Below are 18,547 nucleotides of genomic sequence, written 5' to 3'. Positions count from 1 at the left end.
ATTCACAAGTCTGTTTTGCAAATCACCATTCATCTGCTTCCAAGAGTGAAAAACAGCTTATGCCTAAAATACACAGTATTAAAATCACCAATTATACGTGTTTTACTAGCTAAGTATCACTGAAGAAAAAAAATCAGGATAATGTCTGTAAGTTATGATATTTCATTCAATTGTCTATCAGTTTTTTTGCTTTCCTCCACGTTTCCTGTTTACAGCTAAGTGGATGATTTCCTTTTGTATTGCTAATGACAGTAATTCTTTAAAAATCTATTTTCTAAAATGGGAAAATTTTAAAGAATTGCATTATAGCAAAAAATTTATATTGTCAACAGAAATTAGTTTAACATTTAAAATCTTTATAAAAGATAAACAAATTCTGATTTTTTCCTTTATTTTATCATAATTGAAAAATGAAATCACTTAACATGAATACTTGATACATAATTTCCTTAGAATTTCTCTATGGTGAAACAAAACTGTACATATTTAAAGAGTGTATATAATATTATTAACACTCATGACAATTTCAGACCAACTAGCATTGGTATAGCTTCAAATTACTATTAGTTGTGGCTATTTACGGAAAAAAGGCGCAAAGCTTATTAGGGCCCAGCATACCAGAAAGACTTAATCTTACATTGTCACAGAGCTCAAAAATGGCAGCAGAATGTGAAGACACTACAAACTGCCATCTGCTTCTCATAAGTCTCTTAAAACAAAGGCTGGAAAAATACTCAGTACCTCAAATATAGTAACTAACAAAAATAGCTCCATCAACTTTTTGCCCAGAGTGATTAAGGACAAAAAAATACGAATTCTTGTTGCTTTATTATCCGATAAACTGCTAATAAGCTCCCCTTAGAAGTTCTTTAGACATTACACCAAGTTGTCTTGGTCTTCTGATCATATATATATTCACATATATATATGCATTTTTTTCAAGTAAAGAAATGTTTAACAGATGTAAACTATTTATTGAATATTTGCCACCAAATATTGTTAAATACATTATCTTGCAGCATATCGCTTTCAAGTTAAAATGTCAGAAACAAACACCAATATTTACACTTTTTTTAAGGAATGTTATATAATGACACATTAAGGCGTAAATTCTTTTGGCTTATAATTCTTAAAAGAATGATAATAGCAAAAGTGATGCAAAATCTTCAGTGTGAGATTATGATTAAGCTACATTTTACAAAAATATGGTGTAAGATGGCAATAATCCCATTCAACATCCTGGATTATTAAATCCCTTCAGGAGGGATTGATAATTTATACAGTCAAACTTTAAAATTTACAGATAAAGGCAGTCCAATACTGCCACTGAGAAGTACATCTCTTAACATATACAACTCTCAGGCCACAGTTTTGAAGGTCTGAAGTATCAAGTTGGTTTGATGAATTAGTCGGTTGGCACTTATGAACACATTTATTGCCCTGTTTCAAAAAAAAAAAAGAGTAAGTATTAATTTTATCCAAAAAATTAATCCTTTAAAAATATTTATACTTAAAATGCCCGACTAGCAGCAGCAATAAAATCTATTTAAGAACAACAACAACAACAAATGCAAGTTAGTACTGAGTAGCAACTTTTATTCCAGCTTGGAAGTGTCCTGCATCATTGGAAACTATCTAGGAGTTACTGCCCCCTAGTGGTCCTGACTGGCAATAAGGTGTTGGTGGGCTACTAATGATGGGTGGTGCCTCAACAACCAGAGTTCATTTTATAGGTCGAACAAGTAACTGGCCAAAGAGGAGGATTCGAATGTAGAATGTAGTCTCCAGCTGTGGTTTCACAGAAGTTATCAAAATAAGACCTGCTAAAATACCATATTCAGTCTCAAAATTTGTATATCAATGGGATGATACTTGGGAAAAGGTTCATTACTTTGAATCTGATTCATCCCTATCCTTACCTTCCTTCAAAAAAAATTGAATTACTTTTAGAATTAATATACTTTTAAAACAAAATAATCATGTGGTTTCAATATTTAAGAGTTGACAATGTGTAAAAGTATGTTCTTAAAAATTATTTCATTCTGAACCACATTTTCTATCAGCCCATCCTCATGTGATCTGGAGCACAGAGCTGATGCTAGTCCCCCTGCGTGGCCTTATCAGTTTCTCAGGAGCATAGCTAAAGCTTGTACAATCACCCCTTAGTATCAGAGAACGACTGGTTCCAGGAGTCCCCTCAGAAACCAGAATCTGTGGATGCTCAAGTGCCTTATATAAAATGGTGTAGTATTTGCACACATCCTCCAGTAATATCTCTAGATTACTTGTTATTCCTAATATAGTGTAAATGCAATGTAAATAGCTGAAGTACAATATAAATGCCATGAAACTTTCTGGAATTTCTTTCTACAAAAATTTTCAACTGGCTGAATCCAGGGATTTGGAGTTTCCCAGGTGGCTCAGTGGTAAAGAACCCACCTGCAATGCAGGAGATGCTGGCTTGATCTCTGGGTTGGGAAGATCCCCTTCTCATGGGGAGAAGGCTACCCACCCCAGCATTCTGGCTTGGGAAATCCCATGGACAGAAGAGCCTGGAGGGCTACAGTCCATGGGGAGCAAAAGAGTTGGACACTGAGCAACTAAACAATAACAAAGGGATTTAGAACCTATGGATACGAAGGGCTGACAGTATCTTTATCTTAGGCATTCCTCAACAAAGGGGGCCTAGGAAAAATTAAATGAATCAATGCAAATTCATCCTCCTATTGAAAAATGCCTCAAAGATCAAGCTCTAATTAATAATTTTCAACTTTGAGGACACAGGGAGAAAACTTGTGGTATGTTATTCATATGCAAATAATGGTAAATTAAAGAAGCTGCTGAACGGAGAAAAAGTAGTAGCAGGGAACCTGAATAATCCATATGCCTGTTTAAGCTGTTAAAAATAACTTTGGGACCAAGGACAAAGATTTTTAAAAACTGAACCCAAGTGATTCTACTGTACAAACAGGGATGAGAGTAAATAATTTCACATTAATCAAAGTTATGCTCTAAATGAATTTCTACCTTTTAATGTGCTTATCCCATATTGTTCTTAATTAATCAGTATCATAAATAATCTCCTTAATGCAAATTATTCTTTTGATGTGCTTTTTGGTTATTTGGACTTAGCAGAGGAGACCAAAGAAAAACAGGTGTAAGTTTATTTTCAGAACACACCTGCCAGCTTATTAAACTAAATCAACAAGGTACATTTTCCTTTACACAACCTGAGTAGCAGTATTAAACAACACAAAATTATTAATAATATTTAGCTCAGTATCTTTAATTTGTAATAAAATAGAAATATTTCAATCTGTTTGAACTATTAAAAATGACTCTGAAAATCATTATACCATTCTAATGTATTTTATTACTTTTTAATATTACTACAATAATACTGTAATAGTTTGACATGGAAATTGGGATCTTACAATGTCAGGGGTGGGACAGGATGTTAAAGCTCCCTGCCAACGATAGCTGAAATAATCACTGTTTATTCTTCTGCTTCAAGCACTGATAGAAAATGGTCTTGTCCACAAAATTCTATTTGAGGTACAAAGAATTCTCTATAAAGTATGAGGTTGCAGAAGACATAGCCTTTGGATCCGTTTATACATTGTATGTACACGTGTATTATACATAAATCACATAGTATTTTTTGGTTTTCTAGAATGTTCTGTAGCCGAGTGTATGTAGATTTTAAAATAATATCTAATTTACCTTTTTAGTATACTTTCTGTCTTAAAGAAAGCCTCTCTTCTAGGACAGTGGATCACAACCTTTTGTGGCCCTTTAAAAACACATGAAGTACTTTTAAAAAACACCTGAGCCTGGGCCCACTCAAGCCAATGGAATCAGAAGCTCTGAAGGTGGGGTGTCAAGGCACTGGGATTTTAAAACACTAAATACATGTGATTTTAATGTGCAAAATGGATTGAGAACCACTGTTTTAACTATAGTACAACAGTTCTTAACAGACCTGTAGCGTCCATATCATCTAGAAATTTCTTAGAAATGTTACTTCCTGGGCCCACCCTAGACCAACAGAATCAGAAACTCTGGGTAGGACCCAAAAACATTTTGTCTATAACAAGCCCTCCAGATGACCCTGAGGCTATTAAAGTTTGAGAATCACTGCTTCAGGGGTTGGTAAAGTAGCCCAGTAAGCCAAATCTCACTACTGTATGGCCTGAAAGTTAGGAATACTTGTACATTTTTAAACAGTAAAAATTTTTTAAAAATCAAAATAATATTATGAGACAGTTGAAAATTATTCAATTCAGTGTCTATAAAGTAAGTTTTTATTAGAACGCAGCCACAAAATGCTCACTTGTTCCTGCATTGTCTACAGCTGCTTCTGCACTACAGCGGCGGAGGTGAAGTGCTGCAGCTGCGGCAAGCGCACCAAGTTCAAGTATCTGCATCCGCCCTTTTCAGAACAAGTCTGCAACTGCAGCTCCAGGCTAGTCATGGCTGGATTATCAAACACTCCCTTTCCATTTTTAACAGTCTATCTTAGTTGTTCACTTAAGTATTAATAATATAGTAAAAGAGTTAAATACATATGGTTTCAGTATTATAGAAAGCCACATAATTTTATAATTTTAAAAGGGGGATAAATGATAATACTTACTTGCCATCTTTAAAATAGGTTTTCAGAGTATCACTGAAACTTTTAGAGTACTTTACGAATTCTTTCTTTTGGTGTTCAAGTGCCTACAGACATCAAAAATAATAATAATAAAAAAATAAAAAACAAGTAAGAAAAGAGAAATAACACAAAGGCCAAAGTCAGAGACAGAAGATTACACAGAATTAAGAATACACCTTATATTACAGATAATCAGTTTTAGGAGTATTCACTTAAATACACATTTAATAGCACATTCAAATTCAAGGACAAATCCAGTCATTAATGATACAAAACCATTTTCAATAATTCAACAGTCTTATTATTCAATAAAACAACTAGATGTAAACCAACATCTAAGGTGGCAGCTTGTAAGGTTTCTACTAAACTTACCCTGCGGTTCTGGTATTGATATTTCTTGAAGACATTGTTTACTGTATCAAGAAGTTCTTTTATTGCACTAGCTATATCCCTGTTGGGTGAGGAAAAAAAAGAATCTTCTTAAAATCAGTTTCATTTGAAAGAAGTCTCTATACACAGCTATGTTTAAGAATCACTATACTTAATTACCATATGAACACTGTATCAAGCCAAATATTTGACTGGCTGGTTAAGTGGGGGATTTAGCCTGTATCCTCCTGTGATCCCAGCTACTCTAGCACTGCTGAGGAAATACTACACAACATCAACTTTCCCAAAACATTTTCATTTTATTCAGCATTACCTACTCAAATTTATAAGAGACCTCTGACTCTCATCTTTTCCTGTTATGACTTCCTTTCTCATGTAGGTGAATTTGAGCAACTGTATTATTCACTTTTGCTATCTCATGAACAATTATATGAAATTTTGCTATTACATGTAACTCATTCCTGTATTTAAAACACTTCAAATTATAGACCTATAATAGTTTCGATGTTTAAAATATTTCCTGCTCAGATGTAGCTATTCTCCCTTAAGACACAGTTATGTAGCCTCCTCTCTAACAACCACATATTCTCCTCTTTCAAATCTTTGCTGTCACTATTTTCCTTAGAAAATATATTTATATTTCTGGGAAAGACAAAATCAGAATATTCTTCTACCTTAACCTTTCCAACAATCATCCTTTGACTACATGTGCATCAGCATTTTTCTCCCCTTTCTAAAGAGAGAAGAAATCAATCATTCTCATTTGAGTTGACTTTTCTTCCTATCCCTGTATCATTTTTAAAAATTCTCATCTTTTCTATATATGCCCTTTTCAATTTCCGTGTTCTAACTTCATAGCAATATTCTAGCAAACTGAACTTATTATAATTCTGCCTCTCAGTCTCTAAGGAAAATCTTCTCTTTTTCATATCCATTCTCTTAGCTGTTAACTGCTACAAATTTTGCTGTTCAAATGCAATGCAAGTGTAAGGAGATGAATTAGTAAAACATCAGTCTAGACTACCCAAAACACAACCTTTTATTACCTACCTTTTAATCACAAATGTCAGATTTTAGTTATTTCATACTTAAAACATTTCAGCTAAACTATTTAAAGAAAACCAAAAAGCTCCGTGTCCAGATTTTTCTGTTTCACAGTTTATTTTTAGTAAATAAGCATATGGAAATTCTAAAACTTACAAATATAAAAGCTTTTAGTATAAAAAAGCATTTTAGTTTATTCTGCAGTAGTAATGACCTTCTAATTCAATATTTCAATAAATATTTCCTTATTACCTCTTGTAAGTCACACGTCGGTAACAGGCTAAAACATTAAAACATCAGATATTCAAAAAGGACAATAAGTTTACATAGAAATTATACCTGTCCACTCTTTTTTTTTGACCTCTAGTAATAACAATTTTTAGTTACATTAACTGTTCCTTTATGTTTTCAGGAAAGCTGTATCCCTGTATTGCTGTGACAGGCATTAAGCCCCCTACTGCTTAATGACGGTGTCGTACAAACCATCCTATTATGTGAGAAAAATGACAATTTCAACAAATTAAAAAATGTCCAATCTCTGGATATGGAAGATTCTTCAAACACTGTGGGTTTGAAGTAAGCTTATTCAAAAGGAATACAATAAAGCAAATTACAGCAATCAGACAGCTGTTTATAGACAACCATATTTTGTAGTGTACTTTATGGAATATTGGGAATCTGTACTTCAAAAGAGAAAAAAGCTCCCCACATGATTCTGCTGATGAACCAGGTTTGGAAACTACTGTTTGGGAACTCAGAACCTAAAGTTGAGCTTTGATCCACTATTTGCCACAGAGCTTTATAAAGACCAAGATTGTCTGTCCCTAGGCCTGGCCTTCTCTAAGATAATCTGCAGCAATTTATGTCAAATATTAGATGATCTGTGTGTACACAGAACCGCATCTTCATTTACAGCACTAAGCTTTGCACCAGAGAAGGTAGTTAACAACCTGAAGGTTTGTGTCCTGAAGAGAAAATACCAGCACACGCACGCGTGCACACACACACACAACTTCAGACAATTAAACAAATAAAAAACTGAGGAAAACCTGAGGGGTAAAACAATTGTAGTGCATCCCTGGGTTGGGAAGATCCCCTGGAGAAGTGCATGGCAACACACTCCAGTATTCTTGTCTGGAGAATCCCATGGACAGAGGAGCCTGTCACGCTACAGTCTATGGGGTCGCAAAGAGTTGGACACAATGGAGCAGAGTTTGGAGTTTATGAATTCTGCGATAAGAGATATATAGGATGGATAGAGTAGGAAGGAATTTTAGCAACTTGCATGTATTTAGTGGGACAACTTTGGGGAAACATATATACTGAAAAGGGCAAGAGGCATCAGAAGAAATGTAATACATCTTACAAAAAACTTGCATGGGACAGTAGAACTTCTGTCACCCAAATTTGTGTAATTATGTTTATACAAACATACTGCAGGAAGGAAATTCCTATGCTGTATGCTCAGTTTGGTCTAGACTGGACACCCCGGAAAAGCTATTTTGAGGCCATCATCAAAACCAACCCTTACAAACCCTCACCTATGAATATTCAAATATAGATAAGGGTAAAGAGTTAAATGCAGAGATTTCTGGACTATTAAATCCAGTTTCCACTAGTTATCTATTAATTGGAAAGTATCCTAAGAACTAATTTTATAAAGTATTTGCATAAGCTCAAATGTAGTCAAACAGAAACATTAATCAAATCATTTTTCCTATTCAACTTCATAGAGGGAAAAAACAAATCTTATTTCACAATGCTTTGTGTGCTGTGGTGCTAGATTCTGTGCTAGGCACTACGTATACCATTTTCAATTCACAATTGTTACCCTCATCTTCACAGGCAGAAACTAGAGTCACAGAAGCTAAGCAACTTACCAAGGTCGCAAAGCAAACTGTTAGCAAGTCAAACCTAGGTTTGCCAGTACATACAGATATTTGTCCTCTGACAGGAGTTACCTTCTCACACAGCATTTTGTACAGTGCTAAGACAGTAAGTATTTGATATAGGTATATTGAAAAGCATTGTTAAAATAATGAGAGAAGAGGATATTCACCTTAAGTATGAGAAAGTAAAATAAAACTGCACAATATGCTGTGCTTGAAGGATAAACTGTTTTTATTTCAGCTCAATTTTATCCACTAATTTGTCAAACAATTAACAGCAGTAACAATATATATCAAAATTTATCTATATGTGTCAGTGATACAAATAGCCATAGCCACCCATGCTAATACACACATGGTTAAATTTCAGTCTTAGAAACAATACATATTATCAACAAAATTTCCACGGCAAGTTATCCCTCTTAAAATGGATACAAAATAAATTTTAATTGCCAGTAATCTTAATTCAGTTGTGCAGAGCACACTCCAGAAAACAGAAATGAAATACTATTATTGCCCCATAAATGAGAGACAAGACCCTAATTCAGCCTCTGTCAATGACTAAGGACAAAGCTCAGAGACTCTTGACATCAACTTCCTTATGATTAAAATGTGGCTGGTAGTAAAGTAGTTTTCAAACTCTCTCTCTTTAGAGTAACAATGGGTTTAGCAGAGGTGAGTCCGGGAGTCCTTGAAGTGGAAAGAGGGTATCAAAATAGCAGGCTGAGGGTTCTGGGCATACCATCTCACTTCCAGTTTCAACCACAACGCTATTTTCCCTCTTACCTACTGACATCCAATATACAGGATGTCCTTTACCAGGCCTCTTCCAAACAGCAGGAACATTCTTTTTTTCAATCACTTGATTAGATTGACATTATGAATCTCTATGATTGGCAAGCACCAGAGAAGTCCTTGGAGTCAGTCTGCTTAAGTTCCAACCAGGTTATAGAAATATAGCATATGATTATCGAAATAAATTATATTATTTAAAAATTCTAGAAATACGTGTTTAAACAGCTGTGTTTGAGATCACTGACAATTATCCTTTTACGGGCCAAACATGTTCACTTTACACAAAACTGAAAATAAAAATCTGTAATAAAAACTACTAAAGAAAGCTGAGGCTTGCCAATAAAAGTAAAAATATTTACCTTAAGGTCTTAGTCTCAGTGACATGGACTTTGACTAGTCAATGTAGTCTTTTGTACTTTCTGATACTCAATCAGAGGACCAAAAAGAACACAGTCATTCCTTGATAGCCGAGTTGGTACCTATTACCATCATTTTCTAAAATGGGTCACACTTCTCCCTCTATCCCAACAAAATGTAGCCAATCAGCTAAAATATAATTTTGCTATGTGAATTACAAAGAACACTCTTCCTGTGAGATGTATGGTAATATTTATTCCAGGGGAGCCTCCTTCAGTTCTTGAAAGATATAATGTTATGTTGCAGCTTCTTCCAGAAAGATTTGTGCTAAATCCTTCCTTTCTAGCAATTTTTTAAAAAGTCTGGTTCCAGTAGTGCTTACCTGCTTTTTTAAAACTTGTTTTAATTGGAAGATAATTGCTTTACAGTGCTGTGTTGGTTTCTGCCATACAACATGAATCAGCCACATGTAGACATTTGTCCCTTCCCTCTTGAACGTCCCTCCCACTCCTTTCTAGCAATTTCTACTTGTTTCACCAAAAGGTTGCACTGATAGTCCCACTAGTTATTCCCAGTTTTGTGTTCTACCCATTGAGGTGAAAGAAAATTATCAGATTCTTTAGTTTAAAAATACTCATCTAGAAATTACGTTTGGAGTTCCCTTCTGACTCCTCCACCCTCTCACCCCTGAGAATGCCCCTGGGTGGAGGTGCTGTGTCCCTGTTTGAGAAGAACCCTTCTTGCTGCTGCCCATCAGCATGCTTCCTGGCTGAACTGAACTGTGTCAGCTCAATTTCTTTCACTCTACATCCCAAATGCAAGGATTTTGGGAGGTTCACAATTTGGTCAGTATTAGAAAGTGTTATTTACAACTAAGAGTACATCATTATGCTAGTAACGTGAACTATTTCTGAAATAAAAATCAGTATTGGTATCCTTTGTTATCAATCTCTTCAACTACCCTCTTCACTTTAATCTGACATTTACATTCTTCCACTTACGAAGTTCAAACTGCATTCTAGTTTATGTACATTCCATTCTGCTTTTAAATGAAACATTCTAAAATATTTTACTATACTCAGAAGCCAGAGGCAGTTTAGAAATTAATAAAAAATATGGTAATTTTCAAATTTTTAATTTCAAATTAATATTTCAACTTAAAATTAATGTCATACCACAGTAAAACATCTAAAATGAGTGGTCCTTTTGAAGTACTTAAAAAAAGAAGAACCAAACAAAAAGCTGCTTACTTGATTGTCTGCAGAAACCTCACTCTGTCGTTGATCTCATCTGGGATCTTACTGAGAATTTGTTTAAGTGCTCGTGCCTTTTCATTTAGGTCCTGGAATTCTGGCTCTGGTCGTTCAATCATATACTCTGATGAAATAAATACGTAGTAAAAAATATTATGCAACTTGCTGCCAAATTCAAGTCTAAGAATTTCCAATGTGTTGGTCAAGGAGGTGAGTGGGGAGATAAAAGGCTAGAAAACTAGGAAGAACAAGGTTGCAAAGCAGAATTAATTACAGTTTAACTTAGTTCAGTACTTGTATTAGGGTCCCTCCAAGTTAAATATCAGAAGATAAAAAAATGAACATCTTCAATATGGGATAAATGGAAATTCCATGAAATCTTAGAAATAAATAAAATTTTAAAGGAAGGCTTAATCAAATTTTTCAGGCCTCTCAAGTTACATTTCACAAGGAACATTTGGTAAGTAATGACATTTGTAACAAATACAATGGCAATATGTATCTGCCAATGGTGAATATGAGTTTAATTAAAGAAACCTCTACATTCAACATACAATGGTTCGTTACATCAAAACTCCAAACCTACTAAAGTCTTCAGCACATTCTTGAAATCTCACTTAAAACAAAAATACCACCATAGAAAGTCCAACATAAGGCTTGGTATCAAAAAACAGCAACTTTGGTAAGGAAGTTTAGTCGGATGCAGCAAAGGCAAAAACTTCACAACCAGATTCACTGTAGGCTTGCAAACATTACAACTCTACCAACTCATCAATACAACCTGGCCTGACAGGCTGCCAGGTGTTCAATCCAGAATAATAATGAGGACTTTCTCATAATTTACAGAATCAGTTAAAACATCTATTTTTGTTCTCCCTTAATAAACATGAGAAATTATACCTCTATGTTTTTCTAAATTACAGGGAAAATGACTACTAAATTGAAGTGAAACCCAGGGCTTTCTAGGTGGCTCAGTGGTAAAGAATCCGCCTGATAATGCAGGAAATGCAGTAGACAATGGGTTCGAACCCTGGGTCGGGAAGATCCCCTGGAGAAGGAGATGGCAACCCACTCCAGTATTCTTGCCTGGAGAATCCCACAGACAGAGGAGCCTGGTGGGCTACAGTCCATGGGGTTGCAGAATTGGACATGACTTAGTGACCAAGCACACATACATTTCTAATCATTTTAAAAAGCAAAAATGTGAAAAGAGGCCAAAAGGATGATTAGTAATATTGTTCTCTCAAACCTATATTTGAATACAATATTGTAAAGTAATCAGCCTCCAATTAAAATAAATTTATATTAAAAAATAAATAAATAAATAAAAAGCAGAGACATTACCTTGCCAACAACAAAAAAACCCCCCACAAACATGCTATACCAAAGTTTAAAAAGAAGAAACTCATTACTTTCAAACTGGTATCTACATAAACTCAACACAAAATAAAACCACCATTCCAAAGAGCTTGTCTCTTCATTAAACTAGAACTCATCAAACGTATTAATTAATAGGGGGAAAAATAAACCATGCAGCATAAACAAATGCTTTACTTCTAGTAACTCAATCTGACAAAAAATAAAAAGAACTGCATTTCTATTTTATATGGGTTTGTACCTCCTGCACCAACCCCCCATTTTCATTTCAAAATAATAACAATAACACTAACAGTAAGAGGGAAGGGAGGAGAAGGGAAAGGGGAGAGGAAGGGAGGAGAGGAGCCACTTTTATCAAATAAGAAATATTTGGAGGAAGAGCTTTTCAGTATCTGTAAGAAAACTATACAAGACTTTCTGATTACCTTCTACATCATCAGCTGCCATTCGAAGAAGGGACTCTGTGAAGTTGACTTCTACACTTTTTTTCTCTAAAATTTTCATAATTATGTCTTGTGTGAGTCCCGGATTTTCTTTTTCAGCCTATAGGAAAGAGAAAGCTAGTTTTGAAATACAGAAACTGAATCAATATTTTAAAGCCAAAACCTAACCATTCAGAATCTCTTAGGACCTCCTTAAACTGATCAACTTACAAATAAGGGCAGAAATCTTTGCAAAGCAAGCGTCGTGATGCCATTCACTTATGTGTGGGGAGAGTTTGTGCATTCATAAATTACTACAGTCACGATCCAAACTTTCATCTGAACATAATGTATTTAATATTTCCTACTTCTCATTTATACTCTCTTGCAATCAAACTAATAACAAACATAGAAATAAAGAGTAAATATATGTACAGGTGTATATATATACATAAAGACAGTTTTTCAATTACCTTTTTCAAGAGTTTAAAAACACTGAAGATTTTTAGCTCTTTTTCATTAAGCAATATTTCAACTTGAAAATCAAACTAACTCATCTCACCAATTTTTTTCCTTCAGATTCTCTGCATTTAAATTAACAAACTTTCAGGAAAAACAACAACAAAAAAAACCAGGATTCATTCTGGAAGTTTTATTGAAGCTATATGATTCCTTAACTACATTCTCACACAATGATTTTCATTTCCTACTTTATTTTTGCAGCAAGAATATTATTTCCTTCACTAGCTTTCAGAAAACCATTAATCCTTTTACTACCTCCTGAGCTTGTTTCACTAATGAGCTTGCATTGATTCTGTTACTTACATTCCCTAGGGCACTAAAATCTTCTAGCCATTTCAAGATTGAACATAAAAAGTCCTCAGTTTACCAAAGTTAGTTTTCAAGATTTGGATTTTCCCTTGTAATTCTGCCCCATTTTACTATTTTTAAAAATTTTTGTAATCACACTCTGTTTCTTTTAGGATGCCTGCCAATATTAATCATTATGCTGATAATTTCCTCTCTTTTTTTGCCCTGGTACTACATAGTAAATATGATCTATCAAATGGCAATCTATTTGCCTCCTGACGGACCAAGTTATGTTTAGCCTCTGCCTCCTCAGTTCTGGAACCGCTGCAGTTTTAGCTTTCTTCAGCTCTTTATATTATAACATGTTGCTTCTTATTAGATTTCAAGTACCAAAAACTGAAAGGTTGTGGGATGAAAGCAGAAAAGAAAACATACACATTTAGTTCAATCCTGGGATCATTTTAACTGTTCTCAAATGCTTACAGGAAAGTCATTTAGACAGTTAATAAAGTATGTCCTACTGATTTCTTCTTTAAAACCTGTTTGATTTTCCCTCTCATGAATGTATTTAAGAATCTATTTTAATAAAAAGAGTTGTTGAAAGATAAGCTGTACAAAAAAGGCTTATGATGGTGTCAACATTATTAATTTGGTAAACTGCCACAAAATAACATAGTTATTTGGTAAGAGTGAAACAAGTCAGTATTTGGTAAGAGTGGTTTATTTTCTCTGAATAACATTAAATCTACCTACACAATGAATTATCTTAGAAAGTGGGGGATTTTCTATGTGCTTCCAGAGAATGTCAACAGAAAAATACAACTTCTTTGGTTAAGTTATAATAAAGTATGGAAAAAATAAAACGCTTCTGCAAGTCTGAGAAGAACGCTTTCAGTACCCAGTTCGTCTGGAGCCCTCACATGCCATAGTTGCAGCATTCGAGTCCTCACAGATGTCCCTACTTTTTCTTAGTTCAGTGTTCTCAGTGCCAAAAGAAATACTGAAATACCTAACACTGCTGTGCACTAAGTAAAGTTCAAACAACTTTAGTAAGTACTTACGTCCTAACAACTCAGTAGCCTTTAAAAATCACATGAATTGAAAGAAAAATATTTTATTTATTCTTAAATAACCATGATTTATTTTATTAATGAGATGTGAGAACCTGTTGGGCACTGCACAATTTCTCAAATGTTATTAATTTCCTATTGTACATTGATTTTCTTGTGAACTTGCTTTCTATCAACAGCAGTGGCCAAAGTCCAGTTTCAAAAAGATATGACATCACTGAAAGGAATGCAGCCCAGTTGAAGATGTTGAAACTGCAAACTATCTCAAGCTAGTAGTTCACACAGTGTCAAGCTAATGTTGAAATCACTCTATTCCTTCAAATGTTGAAAATATCTCATGACCCCCTCTGAGTTTTCTGCGGGGTCCCGAGGTAGCTTAGCACATACTCTGGGAACAGTAGTTTAGCATCTTCTGGCTGACGTCCTAGTTATGCTACTTTTTATCTTAGAGGCCTCAAACATAACCAGTGACTCTAACTGAAAAACCCTTAAATCAGACACTGTATCTATACCTTCAAGTTTTCCTTCAGAATACAATCTTAAACTTTGTGCTATCCAACTTTTATGAAAACCCTCTCTTGGGATCAATGATCCTTAACATTATCAGAAACCTCCCAGAGGGGAAAGCAGGATCGATATCATAAGAGATAATAATCACTAGTATCTTGGGAAAAATTATTTTTCTCCAAATAACAAAAATAGGTATTAAAGCTTGATAAATATCACTGGTGCTATGAACCAAGAACTGGAAACATGAAACTATAACTGGATATAAATACAGACATATGGCTAGGCATGTTTTTTTTCCAAGTAAGTTAAAGTTTAAAAATCACAAAAATCTTAATGTTTTTAATGCATGCCCTCCTTTAAAATCATTTGAAATTTTCACCAAACAGAATACAGTAATTAAGAATAAATCAATGCAAAACTAATATACTTTCCTCCAAATAACTCTCACTATCCCTAATTAAAAATCAGTGCCATGCTGTTTACAACAGCTAGGACATGGAAGCAACCTAGATGTCCACTGGCAGATGAATGCATAAGAAAGTTGTGGTACATATACACAATGGAATATTCAGTTCAGTTCAGTCACTCAGTCGTGTCCAACTCTTTGTGACTTCATGGACTGCAGCACGCCAGGCCTCCCTGTCCATCACCAACTGCTGGAATTGACTCAAACTCATGTGCATTGAGTCGGTGATGCCACCTAACCACCTCATCTTCTGTCGACCCCTTCTCTTCTTGCCTTCAATCTTTCCCAGAATCAGGGTCTTTTCAAATAAGTCAGTTCTTCACATCAGGTGACCAAAGTACTGAGTTTCAGATTCAGCATCAGTCCTTCCAATGAATAGTCAGAACTGATTTCCTTTAGGATGGACTAGTTGGATCTCCTTGCAGTCCAAGGGACTCTCAAGAGACTTCTCCAACACCAGAGTTCAAAAGCATCAATTTTTCAGCACTCAGCTTTCTTTATAGTCCAACTTTCACATCCATACACGACGACTATTGGAAAAACCATAGCTCTGACTAGATGGACCTTTGCCGGCAAAGTGATGTCTCTGTTTTTAATATGCTGTCTAGGTTGGTCATAACTTTTCTTCCAATGAGCAAGCGTCTTTTAATTTCATGGCTGCAGTCAGTATCTGCAGTGATTTTGGAGCCCCCCAAAATAAAGTCTGTCACTGTTTCCACTGTCTCCCCCATCTATCTGTCATGAAGTGATGGGACCAGATGCCATGATCATAGTTTTCTGAATGTTGAGCTTTAAGCCAACTTTTTTACTCTCCTCTTTCACTTTCATCAAGAGGCTCTTTAGTTCTTCTTCACTTTCTGCCATAAGGATGGTGTCATCTGTATATCTGAGGTTATTGCTATTTCTCCCAGCAATCTTGATTCCAATTTGTTTCATCCAGTCCAGTGTTTCTCATGATGTACTCTGCGTGTAAGTTAAATAAGCAGGGTGACAATACACAGCCTTGACGTACTCCTTTCCTTATCTGGAACCAGTCTGTTGTTCCATGTCCAGTTCTAACTGTTGCTTCTTGATCTACTTATAGATTTCTCACGAGGCAGGTCGGGTGGTCTGGTATTCCATCTCTTGAAGACTTTTCAACAGTTTGTTGTGATCCACACAAAGGCTTTGGCATAGTCAATAAAGCAGAAGTAGATGTTTTTCTGGAATTCTTTCACTTTTCTGATGATCCAACATATGTTGGCAATTTGATCTCTGGTTCCTCTGCCTTTTCTAAATCCAGCTTGAACATCTGCAAGTTTGCGGTTCTTGTACTTTTGAAGCCTGGCTTGGAGAACTGTGAGTATTACTTTGCTAGCATGAGATGAGTGCAATCGTGTGGTAGTTTGAGCATTCTCTGGCATTGCCTTTCTTTGGGACTAGAATGAAAACTGACCTTTTCCAGTCCTGTGGCGACTGCTGAGTTTTAGAAATTTGCTGGCATATTGAGTGCAGCACTTTCATAGCATCACCTTTTAGGATTTGAAATAGCTCAACTGGAATTCCATTACCTCCACTAGCTTTGTTCATAGTGATGGTTCCTAAGGCCCACTTGACTTTGCATTCAGGATGTCTGGCTCTAGGTGAGTGATCACACTGTCGTGAATGGAATATTACTCAGCATTAAAAAGAACACATTTGAGTCAGTTCTAATGAGGTGGATGAAACTGGAGCCTATTATACAGAGTGAAATAAGTCAGAAAGAAAAACACAAATAAAATATATTAACACATATATAAGGAATTTAGAAAGATGGTAATGACGACCCTATATGCAAGACAGCAAAAGAGACACAGATGTAAAAAACAGACTTTTGGACTCTGTGGGAGAAGGCAAGGGTGGAATGATTTGAGAGAATAGCACTGAAACACGTATATTACCATATGTGAAATAGATGACCAGTCCAAATTCGATGCGTGAAATAGGGTACTCAAAGCTGGTGCACTGGGACAACCCAGAGAGAGAGGATGGGGAGGGAGGTGTGAGGGGGGTACAGGACGGCGGGACACAAGCATACTTGTGGCTGGTTCACGTTAGTGTATGGCAAAAACCACCACGACATTGTAAAGTAAATAGCCTCCAATTAAAATAAATTAAAAAAAAAAGAATCAGTGCCATGAATAAAATTTATGCAGATCTATCATATTTAACCAGATTTATCATAACCACATACTTAAAACAGTTTGCTTTTTTAATTATACTTGAGAGTTCAAATGTCAGGTTATATATAAGGATATTACAAGGAAAAGCTTAATAAAGTTCATTATTTTATGTCTTTTATGACTGTCAGTGGGTATATAATAAATACTTCAGAGTGAGTCTTCCTTATGAGGACACACAGGAGAAGTTTCTCTCTCTTCTTGGTATCAGAAAAGCCAAAAACCCTTTTGCCTTATCAATACTACGGTGTGTAACAGATCACTTTTCCTCTTTGGCCACAAAGATAACCTTAAAATAGTCCCTATGATGCCACCCTGACAACCAAATATACCATTCCAAATCACACTGATACTTAATGCAAAGAAGAAAACGAAAAACAAATAAACAACAAAAAACTCCACTAAGGATGGTGCTGCTTCATTCATTCTCTTCATTAATCCAATGACTTGGCAGGATATATTTAAATAAAATTAGTATGCCTGTGTATACGGGCATTGCATTTAGAGTATTACATCAAAATAGTACTGATCAATAATACACAAAATGTAATTTCTAGTAGTGAAATCGATGTCTAACGGCATTATTTATGCTACCAGGTAAGCGAGGTATCAATAAGCTAACCTCTGCCATAAAAAGAAATCAAGCTGAATATTCACAGTTTCAACTCCAATGAGACTCAGCTATAAATTTATTCTAGATTTAAACATTAAAATACTTGAAATATAAGTTGTTTTAGCTACTGAAGGGAGAAAACACACAAAAAGTAAATAAAAATCAAAATTTGGGTATCCTGACATGTATTTAGGTCTTCCCAGGGGGCGCTAGTAGTAAAGAACCTGCCTGCCAGTGAAGGAGATACAAGAGGATCAAACGTGGGTTGAATCCCTGGGTCGGGAAGATACCCTGGAGAAGGAAATGGCAACCCACTCCAGTATTTTTGCCTGGCGAATCCCATGGACAGAGTAGCCTGGCAGGCTACAGTTCATGGTATCACACGAGTCAGATACAACTGAAGTGACTTGGGATGGATATGTATTTAGGATGAAATGGATTAAGTCTTATATGAAAGGCTGCATTCAGTAAGTGGAGTAGGGCTATCCAATAGAAATATTTGGTAGGAGCCTATCTGATTTAAAATTTTTAGTAGCCACATTAAAAAAATAGAAAGAAAAAACACATGAAGTTATTTTAAGAGTACACCCAAAATATTATTATTTCAACATGCAATCAACATTATACATATTACTGAGTTGCTTATAAACCTGGAGTACAACTCAATTTGAACTTGCTATGTTTTAAATGCTCAACAGC

The 18,547-nt window shown here is 35.3% G+C and overlaps 1 protein-coding gene across 3 annotated transcripts in view; it reads right to left on the bottom strand.

Moving 5' to 3' along the window:
- Nucleotides 1-953: 953 nt before the first annotated feature.
- The window catches only part of PDCD10 (programmed cell death 10), a 46,715-nt gene continuing 29,121 nt past the window's right edge, over nucleotides 954-18,547 (bottom strand). For all 3 annotated transcript variants that reach the window (XM_006077293.4, XM_025288672.3, XM_044945179.2), the window contains 5 exons: nucleotides 12,185-12,302; nucleotides 10,380-10,506; nucleotides 5,027-5,105; nucleotides 4,637-4,719; nucleotides 954-1,440 (listed from right to left, as the gene is read on the bottom strand). In XM_006077293.4, coding sequence (XP_006077355.1) covers nucleotides 1,359-1,440; nucleotides 4,637-4,719; nucleotides 5,027-5,105; nucleotides 10,380-10,506; nucleotides 12,185-12,302 — 489 coding nt within the window. In that variant the 3' untranslated portion in view covers nucleotides 954-1,358. The remainder of the gene's footprint in view (nucleotides 1,441-4,636; nucleotides 4,720-5,026; nucleotides 5,106-10,379; nucleotides 10,507-12,184; nucleotides 12,303-18,547) is intronic.

Source organism: Bubalus bubalis, chromosome 1 (genome assembly GCF_019923935.1).
Source record: "Bubalus bubalis isolate 160015118507 breed Murrah chromosome 1, NDDB_SH_1, whole genome shotgun sequence".
Taxonomy (NCBI): domain Eukaryota; kingdom Metazoa; phylum Chordata; class Mammalia; order Artiodactyla; family Bovidae; genus Bubalus; species Bubalus bubalis.
This window is presented reverse-complemented; position numbering and strand designations above follow the sequence as displayed.